Source organism: Apostichopus japonicus, chromosome 5, assembly GCF_037975245.1.
Source record: "Apostichopus japonicus isolate 1M-3 chromosome 5, ASM3797524v1, whole genome shotgun sequence".
Classification (NCBI taxonomy): domain Eukaryota; kingdom Metazoa; phylum Echinodermata; class Holothuroidea; order Aspidochirotida; family Stichopodidae; genus Apostichopus; species Apostichopus japonicus.
Window position 1 is genome coordinate 3234950 of NC_092565.1, and position 13911 is coordinate 3248860.

The 13911-nt window shown below is 39.3% G+C and overlaps 3 protein-coding genes across 3 annotated transcripts in view; 1 reads left to right on the plus strand and 2 right to left on the minus strand.

The window, feature by feature from the left end:
- Positions 1 to 5399, plus strand: part of LOC139967317 (polycomb group RING finger protein 1-like) — a 21377-nt gene extending 15978 nt beyond the window's left edge. Inside the window, exon 7 of the mRNA XM_071970980.1 lies at positions 33 to 5399. Within this exon, the coding sequence (XP_071827081.1) occupies positions 33 to 110 (78 nt within the window). The 3' untranslated portion in view covers positions 111 to 5399. The remainder of the gene's footprint in view (positions 1 to 32) is intronic.
- Positions 1 to 13911, minus strand: part of LOC139967320 (isocitrate dehydrogenase [NAD] subunit beta, mitochondrial-like) — a 119882-nt gene that overhangs the window by 56084 nt on the left and 49887 nt on the right. The gene's annotated exons all lie outside the window — the stretch shown is intronic.
- LOC139967316 (uncharacterized) lies at positions 5238 to 12696 on the minus strand. Its single transcript, XM_071970979.1, has 4 exons — positions 12539 to 12696; positions 9763 to 9929; positions 8211 to 8487; positions 5238 to 7676 (listed from the first exon to the last, which is right to left on the minus strand). The coding sequence occupies exons 2-4, from the start codon at positions 9927 to 9929 to the stop codon at positions 5442 to 5444; spliced, it is 2679 nt and encodes an 892-aa protein (XP_071827080.1). The 5' UTR covers positions 12539 to 12696; the 3' UTR covers positions 5238 to 5441.

Consider the following 13911-nt stretch of genomic DNA (forward strand, 5'->3'; position numbering starts at 1 on the left):
TCCTCCTTTTTTTTGCTCTTTGTCCACAATAGGCTGCTCCGATGGTGTTACATTACAAACCTGTACCTTTTGAAAAGTCACTGAAAACCAAAGATGGCAAGGTATCCTGATATAGACTATTGCACCACCTGCAGCTGGTGCCAGGGATGAAGGTTATCTCAGCGTTATCTTAGAGGATGGCTAGCTATCCTGATATAGACTGTTGCACCACCTGCAGCTGGTGCCAGGGATGAAGGTTATCTCAGCGTTATCTTAGAGGATGGCAAGCTATCCTGATATAGACTGTTGCACCACCTGCAGCTGGTGCCAGGGATGACGGTTATCTCAGCGTCATCTTAGAGGATGGCAAGCTATCCTGATATAGACTGTTGCACCACCTGCAGTTGGTGCCAGGGATGAAGGTTATCTCAGCGTTATCTTAGAGGATGGCAAGCTATCCTGATAAAGACTGTTGCACCACCTGCAGTTGGTGCCAGGGATGACGGTTATCTCAGCGTCATTTTAGAGGAGACATGAGCACTCTTACTTCTTGCCAAAGGTGTCTTTGTGGTCGGCTTCTAGTCCTATGTTATCTGAAGATTTTATAATAAGAGTTAAGAAGTTTCAAGGTTTACAGCCTTGTATCTAGGCAAGGCCTTCTCACAGGACGTTTAGAACAGTGAAGCCCTGGTCATTGGTAACACACCCACACACCCGAGTTTGCACGATTCAAACAGTCGCTCCCAGGGCACTACAGTGGGCTACACCAACGTATCCCCAGGGAGACTTCCCATAGCAGGCTGCCAAACCAGTGACACAACTACGTTTACAAGTTTACTCGAAGATCCAACTTATACACATGCATAAAGAGAAGCAATGGAGATAAAGTGCCTTGCCCAAGGACACAACCTAATGATCTGGCCTAGTCCATTGCCTTTAACCATTTGACCATGTTGCCCACATGGACCATTCAGAGACATGTTTTAACAGACTATACTCTCAATCATGAACTAAGGTTTGTTTGTGAATTGCCATGGAGATGTACTTTACGAGTCATGCATAGAACAACGATGGGTTTTAATTTCTGCTGCTAGACAGAGAAGTGGACCAATGTTTTCATTATGTGTTACAGACTAATAAGATTTAATCTAGTTATTGCACTCAAGCCTCAAAATGTATTCCTAACAACCAGCACACAGTTCCAATCAACCTGAAAAACTGCTAAATAGTATGTTTATCAAAGACAGACACTTTTTTCTGGTATGGAGGACCTGAAAGATAGATAATGTCAAACATGGAGAGTTGCCACTTGCAGGCACAAACAGCTGCCACTCAGAAAGTCAGTCTGCACAGGACCGGAAGGAAGCAAAATAGTTGTGAGATTTGCATTTGAAAAGGTTGATTTATAGAGCAATAATGGATTGTTGCTGTGTATGATATAATTGAGAACACTATCAAATTTACATTTGTACCGAAATGGTTTAGTTTTAGGCTTTCAAAGATTCAAGTTGAGATTACATTCAATAATGGGCTTTTAATGTGATTGCATGTAGTTGCTTTCACTGTGTTACATGCTAGAACATGACATTCGGACAGACACATAATGGTGAAATGGAGAGAGCCTCAGCAGACTGGAATGGTGTAACAGGATAGCCATGTCGTGAATTCAAGACTGACGATAATGTGGTGTAAGATGACAGCCTATGTAAATTGGAACGGTGCTATATGACAAAATATTATGAAATGGTGCTCATTTGCAGGGCACATGTAGTATAAATGATGTAAGGTTTGGAATGGTGCACATAACAGCATATTGTGAACTTTTAGACAGTAGCAGGACACTGGTGTATGGTCAGAGCCCAAGTAAAGTGGAATGCTGCAATATGACAGTGCATTATGCAGGACTCAGTTACTAAACTGATGCAAGTTTAAAGCCCACCGGAACTGAAACGGTGCAAGGTGATAGTGTAGTATGAAATGGTGCACAGTAGCTGGACTCATGCACTGTGTTGGTGTAAGGTCAAAGCCCACCAGAACTGAAATGGTGCACAGTAGCTGGACTCATGCACTATATTGGTTTAAGGAGAAAGCCCAGCTAGCTGGAATGATGGTGTGATGAAATGATGCACATCAGTGGGACACATGCAATATGACAATGTAAGGTGATAGTCCTAGTGACCCATAATGGTTTTTGAATGACAGTATCAAATGAAGTGTTGCACAGCAGCCAGGCTCTTGAACAGTTAGTGATAGGTTAAAGTAGTATTGCTCACTGCAGCAGTTATTCACATTTTGGCATGGTTTGAGTTTACATTACAAGCCAGAAATGGGTCAGTAGTTACTTTACTGGTATAATGTAGAATTTTACCACGTAGAAATGTACTTTGGAAGTAGTATTTATGCACCATAATTTTATAGGTTTAGTAGCATTGTCTGATAAGCACTTGGCTGTAAAGACCATCTGGCCTCTTCATTCAAGAACAGAACTGGTTAATCTCTACAAAGAATAGTGAGATTTGCAAAATTTAAGACTGACAGCTGGCGAAAATTCATGTTAAATCAAGTGGAATGCAATTCAATGATATGATGGGGCATATTTGTTTAGTCAGAGAAATGTCAAATATATTAAGGGTTTCAAGTTGGTTAGTAATGTAGTTCAGGTCAGAACCATGCATAGTCCTCAACTTTGTATGAAGCAGTAAAAAAGTAAATGGAAAGCAAGGATTGTTGTCACTTGGTACGTTTTCAACCCTGTCAACCTTACCTGCAACATAGTAAGAATAACAAGTTTATTTACAGAAAATGTTGGAATCACCATTAATAAACAATTTTCAAGCTCAAGGTCGCATATATTCAAGTGATCCTCACTTGGTTCTGTAAGTGTTGCATGTTCAATTAAGATATTTATCGATATTGGTAAATCTACCAAACTTGATAAATGTACCACAACAAGTTTCCTCCCTTCAAACTTTGAATACTTGATCGAGAAAAAAATATGATATACAGCTGTTATTATCTATTGAACATAATTTGTGTGGAATATTTATGAGGATTTAAGTTAAGACCTGTGTTAATATCTCTCTACTTTAATGTTTGCAGCTTTCACGGTAATTATACCTTTAGAGAATGTTCACTCTCTCTGTTAAATTCCAGTTACCCTTTGTCTTCCAAGTAAATCCATAAATATATGTAAATATAACAACTTGCCTTAACGATGTATGTAGTGTTGTGTGGTATACACACATAGCTAGATTTAAGAAGGAGATGAAACCAATTATGTGTGTTAATGTTCTTAGAAAGGTGGCATTTTGTGAAACTCACAAGAGTGAATATTGCAGAGATAATGGCTTTAAATTAAACTAATAATTTATGAGACAGCAAAATGTGGACATTATTTGGAAGTAATTGTGGAGTTAGAGAATCAATCTTAGGTCATTAGTAGTTGACACAATCACTACATTTAAGAAAGAGCAGTTAATACTCCCTTTTCTTTTGAGAACAGAATTGGAAAATACATTTTCACCAGTGTGAAAATCCAATTTTCTCCAGAAAGAGGTTTTTATTACTTGAAATAGGAGAGAATTCAAGATCTTAGTCATTTTTGCTGAACTTGTCGTGCTCCTGTCTGTTCTACAGACCTTCCTTTATCAAGGATTATTTTAAAACTTTATCTTTATACAAGCAGTTACTTTTAAAAATTGTTACACCCAATTAGATCTTTGTCTTTCTAGTTTTAAGTACTCATTGAGCCAGTTAAAAGTCCTTGCTATTCACAGGAACAGGGAACAGGTTGTTATTGCTGTAATTTTATGTTTGGTATTGTTTATACTTTAGAGGTTTCTCTGAGGAGTTACATCATTTAATCACAAGGCAACTTAAACAGCTGTTTGGATACAAGAATGTATCTCCTGTCCAAAACAAAATATTCTGTTAATTTCTTGCATTAATGCCACCACGGATGTGTACAAGTGTTATTTTTCTAACAAGCATCGCGTCACATCACATATCTCTTTGTATTATAATTAGGCCATAAGTATGTGCCATTAATGTAGGTTATGAGCACGTTTACCACCAGCTGATTGTACCATTGTGAGTGTGACAACATCTTTGGTGGTGCTAAAAGAGTAACACTTCACTATTTTTTGTAAGCGAATCTGGTGTGATGTGCAAAATTGATTACGAAGGTTTAGTACTGAAATAGGAGCAGTTGTTTTATTAACATTTAATTTCTTTGTAAGTAAACAGACAGTAAACAGAAGACAGAAAAACATGAGTTTCTGTAGAGTTTTAGTTTCCCAATGTGCAATAAGTGCTTATGTTTCCATTATATATGGACAAATCCATCGAATCATCCATGTAGCTTTTGTGTATCATGCCTTAAATATTTTAGTTTTTTCTTTCTTTCTTTGTCGAAGTGTAAATACACCGTCCAATCGTTAGGGTAAATTATTGTGAAGGTCTTTCGCTTAAGTGTCTGTTAATGTATTGGTGATCCTGGTATGCCACATGGGATTGCCAAGGGGATTATATACATAAAGGAGACTGCTGTATTCCAAGAGTGATCACTCTTTGATTGTCAAAGGTTTTCATCAACATAACTTTGTTAGCTGTATAGAAGTTCAGAATTCTACTACTGATGGAGCGACATTCATTGTCTCCAGTGCCCCCTCTTAGGTCACAATTCATGGTCGGAACTCCTCGGTCCGGGTCCAAATGTTAATATGAATCAATTGTTTTGTAAACGGTAAAAATGTACCAAAAGTATCCTTTAATTTCATATTAACAGTAGAGCAACCAATGATCAAATGTGTTCTTGCCAATAAAAGGTTATTTCGATGATTCTCTGAGGAGCTGATCCAAAGATTTGTTTTCTGGAGTAGGTAGTCCAAGCACTTTCATTCATGCTTGTCTAATGTGTGAAAAATAGTTTCTAGAAAGCTGAAATTGGTATAGAAAATGTAACCTGCACATATGAAAGTTGTATTTGGTGTCTGTGTACATGTCACCACCCCCATATTCTGCCTAAAGTAATCCTTATGTTAGGACTTCCGATAATGTTCTCTACTAACTTTTGCTAACCTCTGAGTCGGCACAGTGAGTTTGTTGTTGTTACTGCCCTTATTTAAAAGAAAAATATATAAGGGTATGCAGTTGGATCTCTAGGACTTGCATAACTGTATCAAATATATCTGTTTTTTCATCGCTTGAAATATGTTTGAATTAACATGTTCAACCAAACAAGCACACAAGAAGCAAAGTTAGTTTCTGACATATATTCCCGGTTAAATTTTCCATGTTTTGATTAAGTTTGACAGTACTCTATGGACATGCATTTTTGAGAAGATTGATGAAAGCATGTTTGAATGAAAATAGAAATGCCAGGTTTGGTAATTGAAATATAAACAGTACATGAGAAGAAATCAATTCATTTACTATCTTTTTGGTTTCCTTGTTCGAGTATGTTAATTGCAACCACACATGTCCCCTAGAAAACTTCCTTTACTCTTTAACTCCTTCCCATTTTCTTGCCCCCTTTTACCCTCATTTGATCTTTTGTAGGACGCAGTTTTGTTAGCTTGCGCTAAGTCTAATTGGGTGTCGAAACCGCTGCTCATTTGTCGCGTTGGTGCTGTTACTGAATAGGCTGGCAACTCCCTTCCCGTAGCACTTGTTTTCCGGTAAACATTATTTCTGTCGAGGAATTCGGATACATTGAACTCAACCACCTCCCCTTCACGAGCAGAAACGTAACCCTCTGATTGGTTATCTGTTGGAGCAGGTGATAAGGACCGAGGAGTCTCTGGGTCTTCTTCAACCGATGCTGATATACTGGAGGATGGTTGAGGGGATACCGAGCGGGGAACACTAGAATTGCTGGGAACAGATTTTGTTGCTGTTGAAGCAGATGATGTGGCCCTGCAGAGTAAATCGCTTGACATTGACATGGAAGGTTTACTTTGGGATGGCGATGGGGATCGAATAGGACTGCAAGGCGTACTCGAACGGTTGTTGTTGGTAGTCATTCTTTCGCCGATGTCCTTCTGGCTCTCTGTCGTCATGCTTCTACCACAGTGCAGGCAGCCATAGGTCTGAGTTTTGGCCTCGGCTTGTGTCTTCTTTCCTTCTCTCTGGGAATCTATAAACTGAGACACAAATTCGGCTAGTTTTGGGTGATCATCTTTTGCGACTGTGAGCTCCACTTTAATGTTTTCCTTAGAATCTTTTAAAACTTTAAGGATTTCTTGACGAGACCTGTGCGCACCACAGTTGGTCTCAGTTACCCCACACGTGCAACGCAACTCATCTCGACGTGCACATGTATCATTGGCCATTGTGCATCTGACATTCTTGGTAGTACGTTGTGGGACAGCGTACGATTTAGTGATAAGCCTCGCGCTAGCGTCACCCGAGGTTAGCCGTGGGTCGTGTAGAGAATCTCCTTTGAGTTCTTCTAGTTCAGCGTAAGAAATATCAGGACAGTACTCTTCACTCACTTCGTCATTTTGCAAAATTGCATTTACTATGTGCATAAGTCCTTTGGTTCTTCGATTTGAGCCTGTAAACTTGGGCAAAGATTCCCGGAGTGTTCTGCTGACGGTATATATTAGGTTTGTATCCTTGCAAGCTTCAGATGGAACGATCGCCGATAGTCCTTGATGTCTTAATGCGGCTATCCTCTTTTCGTCTGTGGTAAACCTGGTCGAAAAGAATTCTTCAGATCGTTTGTCACTTGGAGCAATGGAAGACGACGTTACTTTCACGCTTGAGGTAGAGAAGCGGTCTTTTGCATTCCAATATATGTCCTCGTCACTACTTGTCATTTCATTCCTAAAGCTGACAGTATTAACATCACGCTTATCGAAGGACATATCAGAGTCTTGTTCTACAAGTTGCTCCTGTTTTCGCCTCTCCTGTTCATCATTTTGTTCATCCCGCTTTTGTTTTAGAACACGTGGAGGCAGAACCCTTTTGAACCCCTTACACGATGTCGTTGACTCAATTGGAAACATGTCACCGTCGGCCATTTCGCGTTGTACGGAATCGAAGACCTCCTTAACAACGGTTTTGGCCTGCTTCTCGTGTGATGCAAATTTTCCCGAGCTTCTGTTAAATTCGGATCGCTGGGAGTAGGTATCATCCGTATTGGATGTCACATGGTATATGGACTCGCTGTCAGAAAGTTCGTCTCTCGTTGAACTCCAACTTCGAGGGCTTCTATTGGACACGGTCGACTCGTTCTGCCTTGTTTGACACGAAGGACCTTCGCGATTCTTAGATTCCGAATTCTCGTCGTCTGTAATCGACTGAAACGGCATTTGGCACTGCCGGGCGTCGTAAAAGTGACCATCTTCTTCCTCGTCGTCGTCTTCTTCTTCTTCATAATCCTCGAAACACATTGCGTTTAACAGGGCGTCTACTTTCTTTGAATTAGAATATCTCGCCAAAGAACATCGTGCTTCACGGCGAAGTGCGAAGGCTCGATTACTGTCTAACTCGCCTGCAAGGATGGTCTCCATAGCAAGGCTATCTCGATTGGTGGTGTCTCTTTCCTTTTGAGGGGGGCGTATTGTACGTCCATCTTCCAGCCCTCTGTCATCCACTCCTGTTTGTCTAACGAAGTTAGTCAAAATGTTTCCTTTGCCAACTGGTCTTGAACTTTTATTAGTATGCTCCGTGGTCGTGGCAGAATCGCTTCTCTGTTGGTAGAGGGGGAAAAAACAACATTAATAACATTAATTGTTTATTTTAATACTTCAGTGAAACACTGTTGAGAAGTTGACTACTGAAAGTAATCTTAATAGCCTCTGTGAGGGTTTTTTTTTTCAATTTTTTGGGGGGGCATTCTGTGAAGTTATCTTTAGAGCTATTGTAAAATACATGTAAGCCAATTAAATGAGTTGCCCAAGTCCTACAATATGTAAATACCACAGATGAGTATTCCATTAAGTGCTTTTACACGTGACACGTCCAACGGAACATAAACGCCTGGACCAAAAACGGCACTTACAACTCAAACAGTTCCCCAGAAAACAGAGACACCAAAACAAACGACTCCACGTGGTATTCCCCTCACACCATTCAATCCCGCCGGCCCGTCCTTACGCCCACCAGTTCCCCCAGCCCCACATACCATATCAATAGTATATGTCTCGACAAATGGCGAAAATCCGCCTGAAATCGCCGAAACAGGTGAGTCCCACGTTATATCATCTTTTAGCGGTTAAATTTACCGTTGTCTGGTATTGCTGCCTGGTTTGTGAGTAATGCTGATTTTGTGGTTGACGCTGAGTCTGGCCCAAAGCATTCGTTACGACATTCATGACAATCTGCCTGGCGTTCTCTTTGGTTTGGTTCACTGGTGGTGCGCCATGGGCGCATGGCGATGACTGTTCGTTCATCTCTGATGTCTGCCGGTCTGATGATAGCAGGTTACACTTTTCCCGCTGGTGTCGACACACGGAGTCTGGGCACGGGCACATACCATGACCATATCGGGCCACCATACGACTAAAGGGAGCAAATATGTGTAAAGAATGTGAACAACATTCCATAATGGGACATATGGTAATAATTTTCGGTTTAGAGTAGAGTCAAGGGGCTGGAGTGGTGGGCGTGGTTATACCTTTAATCGGTATTAGCGGAATTTGGATTTTTGTGCTTGAATAAATTTGGTCGGATTAATGTTGCATATAAAAAAAATCTCGAACATGACTTAAAAGCAGCGCAATTGTTTGCTTTTGTTTACTTCGACACACTTGATAACGATTAATTGCTGGCGATGAAGCATTCGCCTTCTTTGTACGTACAATCTACCTAACTTCAGTAAATACAAACAGAAGCAGTGGGATTTTAAGGAGGTCCTCAGTTTGATATTAGTTTGTATTTTATAAGCGGTTACTAATGATAAAGTGATGGCTCTGTTCAATTATGCACTGATTATACAGCTTAGCGTATTTCGTTTCTCTGCATGGAATGTTGTCAAGGAAAACTTGTGAGATGACTCTGTCAAATGTATGAGGTTGCTAGGCTACTTAACTGCAATTCTGGCCCTCCGATTTTATCTCATGCATGTATTGTGCAGCGTTCATATTAGACAAGTAACATGTTAAGTGAAGACAATGGATGATAGTAGAACACGTATGGCAGATTTGGACTTGAGTCTAAGTTTTAGTTTAATTTCTTAAATATTTGTACTTGTGACAATACTGGTCTATAATCACGCATGCAGTAGATGATTCTGACAAAGCAACACTTAATTGAATAGCCGTTAGTTTAACCAAGAGACTTGCGGAAATGATTACATCTATATTGGACTACTCATGGCTATTGATTTATTAACCATTTCTTCAGTCTCACAACTAATATGTTTCCCGTACCCACCCCCCCCCCCCCCATATTGTATCGCTTACTTTACAAACCATATCATTTATGGCTACTTTAAATTATCCTTTCACCCTTCCACATCAAGATCTAGATCATGCAGAAATAATGTAGATAAGGGGGACACTTTATTTATGCCAGGGCACACTGACGATGAAATGGATCGGGCAAACACTGCCATTGCGTCCCATCGACTATTGCCATAAAAAAATAAATCAAAGGTTTCCAGTTTTCAACCTTACCCACATTGCTGAAAAAACCCTTAAAAAAGCGTTCAATTTATAGGATGCTATCGGTAACTTTAAATGCGAGCTCCCCCCCCCCTCCCCCAGCCGTGGCCAGGGCACTAGTTACCCGACCAGTCGGGGTCCGTCCCGGTCTTTACTGTAAAAACTCACTAACCTATCGACACGATCGACCAGCTCTTCTAGCAAGGCCACTAGTTCTTCAGAATCAACCATTTTAAGACCAGCTTTCAATTGCTCGAATAAGACATCCAGCCGATCATGGACATTACTAGTAGCCGGCGACGTCGGTGGCCGAGACGAGGCTCTGTTCTGTTGATACATCTGAAATATAAATATTCCGAAAATAATCAGGCTTCATATAATTGATTTTGCTCACTTTTTAGGAAGCTATATACAAAGCACACATTGTGATCTGACCAAAGTAAAAAAAAATTCAAGAGCCACAAATGTCTCGTTTATTGAACATATAAATTCTAATATACAGACATGTTAACGCCTCCAAATCTTAGGATGCACAAGTTCACTTAATGTGGAAATTAACATCCATTACGTAACCCCATTTACATGATTTTGGGAAGAATTGAAAAAGTCGCGATTTTGGCCAAAATATGAAAAAAATGATAAGGGTATATAGCCTTACAAAATGGTCAAATTTGGACCAAAAATTGGACTTTCTCAAATTTAAATCGGGGTGCTTATGCGGACTCTTGAAGCTCAGTTATGGATTTTTTTCAGGACTTAAGTGGATTTCCAGGGATTTTGAAACTTCATTCTGCCTTATTAATATCATAAGACTATGAATCAATATTTTGGCTATTTTCTTTTATTTGGGAAACATTAATGAACATAATTATACCTGATATATAAAAGGAAGAGCCCTTAACCCCATTTCCATGATTTTGGGAAGAATTAAAAAAAGTCGCGATTTTGGCCAAAATACAAAAAAGTGATAAGGGTATAGCCTTACAAAATAGTCAAATTTGGACCAAAAATGGAATTTCTCAAATTTAAGTCGGGTGCTTAAGCGGACTCTTGAAGCTCAGTTATGTATTTTCTTCAAGACTTGAGTGGATTATCAGGGATTTTGAAGCTTCATTCCGCCTTATTAATATCATAAGACTATGAATCAATATTTTGGCTATTTTCTTTTAAATGGGAAACATTATGAGCATAATTATACCTGGTATATAAAAGGTAGAGCCCTTAACCCCATTTACATGATTTTGGGAAGAATAAAAAAAGGCGCGATTTTGGCCAAAATATGAAAATATGATAAGGGTATAGCCTTACAAAATAGTCAAATTTGGACCAAAAATGGAATTTCTCAAATTTAAGTCGGGGTGCTTATGCGGACTCTTGAAGCTCAGTTATGTATTTTCTTCAAGACTCGAGTGGATTATCAGGGATTTTGAAGCTTCATTCCGCCTTATTAATATCATAAGACTATGAATCAATATTTTGGCTATTTTCTTTTAAATAGGAAACATTATGAACATAATTATACCTGATATATAAAAGGAAGAGCCCTTAACCCCATTTACATGATTTTGGGAAGAATTAAAAAAGTCGCAATTTTGACCAACATATGAAAAATTGATAATAATTAAAAATTAAAATTAAAAAAAAATTAAAATTAAAAAAAAAATTAAATTAATAAATATTTTGGCTATTTTCTTTGTTCACTAGAATTTGATATTTTCGGTTTACCGAACCAAATTTACACTAAAGTTTTCTTTATTGATTGGTGTGTATACCTAATTTAATTACCATATACTTCTTCGTCATTCGCCTTGATACTTAGAGATGTACGGTATGATATTTTGACTTCACATCCGGAAAGTCCACAATAAATACTAACAAACCTTTACAATACACGGCAGTGCTGCTGACCCGAGTGTGGAGGGGAACTGGCAGGGTGAGAGGCACGGCTGTTGCTTATATTGAGCGATATCAGCAAACTGACATAAACTGATGCTCTACATTTTGGGTAACTTAGTGATTCAGGTCATACGATTACAACATCATATATACACGAATACGCGGTTATATTGTCATCAGGTAGCCATATTTGCATTTACAAGTTATGGAAGGTTATACTGAAGCGTTTACCTCACTAGTAGAATCGAAACAATGTAACCCACATGCATTGATATTGTGTGGCGAGGGGGAGTGGGGGAGTGGGGGATGAGTTTGTGGGTTACCCACAGGATCACCGATTTTGCCCTTATATGAAAAAAAGATAATTTCGTGGTTATGGTCTAAACCCTTCTCAACTATAACAGCACGTCAGTATAACACTGCATGCACCTACCCAGCCCCCCCCCCCCTACATTGTATGGTAGGATTGTATGTACGGTATCTTTGCGAACAGAGAAATAAAGTGTTCTCTTAAAAGTCGAGGGTAATGAGGATCTCTTTTGCTTATTCTCTGTGGTTTAATGTTATCCTTCAACTACGCGATTCCACCGGTGCTTTGATCAGACATCGCTGAATGGAGATTGATATTGATACTCGTAAAGAGGTCTTGAGTCTAAAAAGTTGAAGCAAGGAAGAATCTACTTAACTTTGCGCATGCGTTCTAATTCCGGTTAATGGGTGAAATACTTCTTTAAAGAGTATCAGAATTGAAACTTGATGTTAACGTCTTCCACTGTATACATTTTAACCGTTTTCATTCAGGCTGTGTGGCCTAACATTACGATTAAAAATTATTACAGTTATAACACAGTGCGCGCACTTACCGTACACCACCATACGTTTGAACGTTTTAGTCAATTCCTTTGGCATATGTAACATTTTATATCGAAACTACAATGCCTAGGCCTAGTGTTGACCGGAGTCACTTAGTTTTAACTACGAACACCTTAGCCTACTTTCTAAGTTATCTCAAGAACACCTTCCCTGAATATCGTAAATACACATAAACTTACATTTTTTTTTATATGTTTATATCCTCGTCTTGTATGTTTCAAACTCTTATACCACCGGGTCTCCAGCTATCCAATCCATCTTTAAACGGCTGCGTAACCTATATGGATAGAACGTCACTTATAGACATCAATTCCAGCCGTGTCCAAGAAACAGTTTGAAAAAAGCGGGATAATTACATCGGGATAAACAATAAATCAATTCTTTCTGTGACGTCAGTTAAAACAATTGAGACGCTCTAAACTTCTCCGTGCCAGAGATCTGGCGCTATAGTTTTGATTTGCATCTAAACGGTTTCGCGCGTCATGGTAACATTTCACTAATTTCATGTAGGAACGTGGGCGACGGGACCAGGCGCGTGTCAGTTAAGTAACGAGAGGCGTCTGTTTGGATACGCCACAATACGGCAGTGCGCCATAAATGCGTGGTTAATTAGCAACAGAGCGTGACATGTCAGTGTAAAGCGTGGATTACGCACGGTTAAGAGGCCCGTGATAGACATTGGTGACGTGTCGCGCATGCGCTCTCCCACCATCAAGACTAGCGAAGTGGACAACTTACTATCTCAAGCTATTTCCCACGCGCGATAATCGGCCTTCGATATGTCTGTAAATGTTATATAAACTGGCAATCGGCTTCTACAGCCGTTGACAAGCTATTGTTTCAATAGCAAGGTTAAATTAAACGTGGTAATCAATATGTGTTAGATGCAAGAGAAGGGAACGGCCTGAAAAGTTAGCAAACACATATCAGTAAAGTTGCACTACCTTGTAGAGTCTTCTTTCATTGGAATATCCTTTAACTTATTCATCATGCTGTTTGTGATATCTGATGTAACCTGCACGCGAAATGCTGTTTAGTTTTCAGAAATACTTGACGAAGTTATAATTGTATACGTTTATACGATAGTCGGTAGTCCTCCTATTTGCTTATAATTTCCCGGGGGGGGGGGTGAGTGAAGAGAAAAGGAAACGCGGATTCGCAAAGGGGAGGTGATGAGTTTAGGGGTGAGAGCAGCTAGCATGGGAAAGGGGTAGGAAGAAGTGTCGGAGAATATTTTTGATTTCAATTTAATATGAATATACTAAAACAGACAGTTCAGGGTACATTGTAAATTTCCGACTTTGAAAAAAAAGTTCTAAAGAATACGCTTGTGGAATAAGTGTTTAGACGGATGAATTTCAAAGCAATTTTCATTGAAAGCGAAAAGTATCATTTTCGAGGCACAGATTGTTGCTTTGCTCTGTCGATATCAGTGATGAGATAAAATAAGTGGACTTTTGCTAGAATTGGTTGAAAAAAAAACATTAAAAAAAAGTAAATGAGATTATAAGAGCAAACAAAATACGCAACAAAGGAAAAAGACTTATAGTGG

Bases quoted from the DNA above. Each gene is read 5' to 3' on its own strand.
- LOC139967316 (XM_071970979.1), bottom strand. From the start codon at position 9,929: ATGTATCAACAGAACAGAGCCTCGTCTCGGCCACCGACGTCGCCGGCT. The intron at 8,488-9,762 runs GTTAGTGAGTTT...TGCTCCCTTTAG, and splicing joins CTGGTCGATCGTGTCGATAG to TCGTATGGTGGCCCGATATG. The intron at 7,677-8,210 runs GTAAATTTAACC...CTCTACCAACAG, and splicing joins GGCAGCAATACCAGACAACG to AGAAGCGATTCTGCCACGAC.